The sequence below is a fragment of the Thermobia domestica genome, chromosome 1 (genome assembly GCF_964235325.1).
Source record: "Thermobia domestica chromosome 1, izTheDome1.hap1.1, whole genome shotgun sequence".
NCBI lineage: Eukaryota > Metazoa > Arthropoda > Insecta > Zygentoma > Lepismatidae > Thermobia > Thermobia domestica.
This window is the reverse complement of record NC_137454.1, coordinates 15,452,401-15,457,058: the sequence shown is the minus strand read 5'-3', so window position 1 is coordinate 15,457,058 and position 4,658 is coordinate 15,452,401. Positions and strand designations below refer to the sequence as shown.

The 4,658-nt window shown below is 38.8% G+C and overlaps 1 protein-coding gene across 1 annotated transcript; it reads left to right on the top strand.

Annotated features, from left to right (window-relative positions):
* The first annotated feature begins 1,074 nt into the window (after nucleotides 1–1,074).
* Nucleotides 1,075–3,835, top strand: LOC145683491 (transitional endoplasmic reticulum ATPase-like). The gene has a single exon (XM_081754833.1). The coding sequence runs from the start codon at nucleotides 1,153–1,155 to the stop codon at nucleotides 3,631–3,633; it is 2,481 nt and encodes an 826-aa protein (XP_081610959.1). The 5' UTR covers nucleotides 1,075–1,152; the 3' UTR covers nucleotides 3,634–3,835.
* Nucleotides 3,836–4,658: the final 823 nt, after the last annotated feature.

Sequence of the window (4,658 nt, the reverse complement as noted above, 5' to 3'; positions counted from 1 at the left end):
GAGAGACTGCCCACACATCCAATCAAAGCATGGCCTACATCAGCAACGTGTTCCCTGAAGACAGACTTGTCACTAAAGGTCTTTGAGCCCCAAGATCCCCGGACTTAACATCGTGTGGTTTTTATTTATGAGGCACACGGGAAAGCAAAGCGTATGCTGACAATCCTCACATAATAGACGATTTAAACGGAACATTACTAGAGAAATTAGCAACATCATGCCTTCAGAATTACAGCGTGTTGCCAGTAACGTCATCAAACGAGGTCAGCGATGCCTTATATGCCCATGATCATTATTTTCAGCATCTCTTATAAACAGATAACTTTAACGTTACTATTATCTATTCATTGTTATTTAGTTCTTTGTTGCTGTTAAAGTGTTCCTTGAATCTCGTGCGTGAGGCGTACCGGTTTTATGTTGGACACCCTGTATAAAAATGAAATTAACTAAGTTTGTGATTTCGTATCTCTTAAATCACCCGACCAATCTCGATCAAATTTTCAATCTAGATGAGAATTGGGCCTGGGACGGTTTTCATCATTTCACTATGATCATGCAACTATGATTGAAAATGACCGATATTAGTGACGAATCCATAGTTTTCGAGGTCGCTGAGACTAACAGTTCGATGCCGCTTAAATCCAAATTCAGCCCCGCCACTGGAGTGAGAAGGAGAGGTATAAAAATAATCGAAAATTATCTTTATTAGTGTCGAATCCATAGTTTTCAGAGTAGCTGAGACGAACAGTGACACTTCCGATGCCGTTTAAATCCAAATTTACCCTTTTATGTCTAAAATGAAACGTATTATCCCCGTGTGAAGAACATGCATTTTGCCTGTGATTAATAAACCTCATTATTTTTCTTTACACGTTTCAATTTCAGCTAATTTTTTGGATTTTATTGTCGTATAGAGCATTTTTCTCAGTCGTTGCTTCTCTAATTAATGGTGTTATTGCATCTTCAACATCAATCTGTATGATCTAGGCAATCTAACTAGAGAAATAATTAATCCTATATCCAGCAAATTAGTAGCTAACAATTATACAAATTGTAACAATAGCGGCAGTTGCTTAGCTATACAAATTGGAATCATTCATACCCAGGATAGGAAATCTTGAAACATCTTAATTGACTTCACTGAAAAAAGCCATGGGTAAGAAAGATAAAAGTCATCTTCCTTTATCATCAGATAATCATGATCAGTCGGAAGCTTCACAGAACAAAAAGAAAAAGACAGACCCAAACAGGCTGCAAGTTTATGACCCAAACAACAGAGCATGTGGCTTGTATGTAGTCGCTATTTCATCAGCAATTAGAAGGAGTTTGGACATAGCTCAAGAGGATTATATTCTCTTGAAGTCTGACACAGGAAACGAAACAGTGTGCGCAGTCTGTGAAGATGATGGTGACACTGAAGGGATACGAATGTGTCCTTCAACCAGAAAAGAGCTTGATATTGATGTGGGAGAGTTCGTGACGATTGAAAAACTGGGACCACTTAAACCTGGAGTTACTATACGAGTTACAGCTTGCAGCAATTGTGTATTTATTTCGGCTGATGACGTCACGAGATATTTTCAAGATAAACTTGTACCTGTCCGTGAGGGCAAAATTTTGACAATAGAACATGGAAGTACATTGCTTAAATTCACCGTTTTATCTACAGATCCATCCCCTTGTTGCATTGCAGGTCCAACAACCACTGTACATGTTGAAAATCCAATCTTATACGAAAACTGTGACAAAGTCGCCGGGTATGAGTCACAGATTTGGAAACTCAGAGATACCATACGCTTGAAGTTACAGACAGGAAATGTTCTGTCGATCATGACTATTGATCTTCCTACAGGAATTCTCTTGCACGGGGAGCCAGGTACAGGAAAATCCTTGATAGCGAAGTCTGTTTTAAGAGAGACAAACGCAAACGTGATTACTGTGTGTCTTCCCGAGGTATTGAACAACGTGGAGGGTGAGCCCGAAAACAAATTAAGAAAGGCATTTGATGAAGCGAAGAGAAATTCTCCAGCAATTATTTTCATTGACCAGATAGATGTTATTGGGACGAAGATGGATCGTCTGACACAATTAACCGAGAAGAAACTTCTTACTCAATTAATTACGCTACTCGACGAGCTTCAAAACTATCCTGATGTTGTTGTTCTCGGAACTACTAACAAATTAAACGATATAGAGCCCCAGTTAAGACGACGAGGAAGATTTGATGAAGAAATTTACATCGGGCTTCCCAACGAAAAGGATCGGTTGGCCATTCTTCAAGTTCTTACAAACAAAATGAATCTCGATTCTGCAGTCAATTTAAAACGAATAGCTCGTGAGACTCAAGGCCTTTCTGGAGCGGACTTGTCAACCATTTGTACGGAAGCTGGGTTGAGAAGTATTCATGAGAACTGTTCTGGGTATTTTGGAACTGGAGAAGTGGGCAGACTTCCGAATGTGACTACAACAATGGCCAATTTTTTCGAAGCAAAGGAAGAAATTGTGTCCAAAAAACGAGCAATAACAGTTCCTGATGTGTTCTGGTCTGACATCGTTGGTTTGTCAAGCGTAAAAGAAGAGTTGCAATACCTTATTAGGGAGACTAAACACCTCAACAAGTTTATGAATTTGAATTTAGAATTTCCTAAAGGAATATTACTTTATGGTCCGTCTGGATGTGGAAAATCTCTTCTCGCAAAAGCTTTTGCTAAGAATTTGGAAGCTAATTTTATCAACGTCAACCCTGTTGAGTTATATAATGACTGGTACGAACGCTCATCCATCAGCATAAGAGACCACTTTAACAGAGCACGTGCCTGTTCACCTTGCATTTTATTTTTTGAGCAATTCGATGTCCTTGTGCCAAATTCAACAGACCACAGCGGAGATCATATTGATGAGATATTTCTGAACGATATGTTCAGCGAAGTCGATCATTTGAATGCTGAAGACAATGTACTTGTGGTTGGTTCTACCAGTCGACCTGACGCAGTTCATCCAGCAATCTTAAGATCTGACAGAATCAGTCAACACTTTTTTGTTCCTCCTCCGAATGAAGAAGAGAGAAGGGCTTTCCTAAAACGATTTGTTGATGAGCATACTTTGGGTGATATCAACATTGATTTATTGGCGAAAAAAACTAATTTTTGTTCCGTTACCGATCTGAATTCTCTTTTGGAGAGAACTTGCAGATTGTCGATTCGTGAGGAAATTGTAACAGAGCTTCCAGAGTTAATGGATATCTCTGTGGAAGACTATGGGTCAAATGCTTTGTCATCCGAAGTTTTTGAGGAAGATGGGTTAAAGAACGAAAGTCGTGTAATGGAGCTAGACCAGTGTTCTGAGGGGCCAGCGGAAGATGGGTTAAAGAACGAAAGTCGTGTAATGGAGCTAGATCAGTGTTCTGAGTGGCCAGCGGAAGATGTCACACTTTCTCCTCTGCCAGCGGAAACAACTCTAAATAACGTAGTTGCCGGAACAATTCAAATCTTGACTCAAAGTCTTCCATCCTTGGAATCTCCAAATATTTTACCGGTAACAATGAAGCATTTTGATTCCGCTCTGAGCATGATTAAACCATCAATTTGTCAAGAAGACATAGAGTTGTACAAACATTTTTCAAGAACACTCTAAGGCAAGATTTTAACCTATCAATAGGATTTCTTTTCCCAGTCGATTCCAATCTTTAGCTCAGTTTTTGGAATAAGTTATCCGCAAACAAAAAGCAAGATCCATTATAGTTAAATTATGTAGTTTCTCTTACAAGTTCAATTTTTATTCATTCTTCAAAACGATTCATCTGACTTGTGTTTTGATGCTATTATATTGAAATCCTAAAATTAAAATGTAATTTCTTTACAGCATTGTGAATTCATCTCACTTACAAAGAATATATATTCCGAAGATAATATTTACTTATTTGTTTAATTAAATAAGGTATTACGTAGCACCAGTGGTGTATTTAGGGGGGCTTCCGGGCTTAAGCCCCCCTCGAAATCTTACTTACTATAGTAAAGTATATGAAATATCTTGCAGAATTTTCACATTTTCAGACAAAGCCCCGCCCCGAAACAAAATCGTAAACACGCCACTGCATAGCACAGTTAATAAAGGGCTAAATTAGCACTGGGAATCACATACAAAAGAATTAGCAAAAAAAAAAAAATCATATTATTTTTGAGAAGACTGTTCACCAGTGCGAATAAAGTACAAGAAAGTAGTGGCACTCTTGAAGTAAGCCACATAGGTAAATATGTATATTTTGTCGCTACAAATTAAGGGAAGAAACCTTATTTTATATATAAGGAGTGTTCAATTGAAAACGTACGAAACATCATACAAATCAAACCGTTTGAAATGAGAATATGCAACTTTAGTGCGACATTTAGGGAAGAGAGTGTAGTGTCCCACGTGGTTGTGTGCATGTACGGGAGCCTCTCACAGGACGCACGACAAAATCAGGCAGTTGTGTGTTCCGTCCAATTGACGCAGCAGTGTGAGGAAATCATGGCTTTCACATTGAAAAATTCGACGATTGAAAAGAACCGGCCGATATTCATCGCCGGATAGTGGCCGTATAGGGAGAGACTGTGTCCGACAAGTCAATAAGAAAGTGGAGTGCCCTAGAAGGCAGCGAGAAAACCGCAATAGTTTGAATA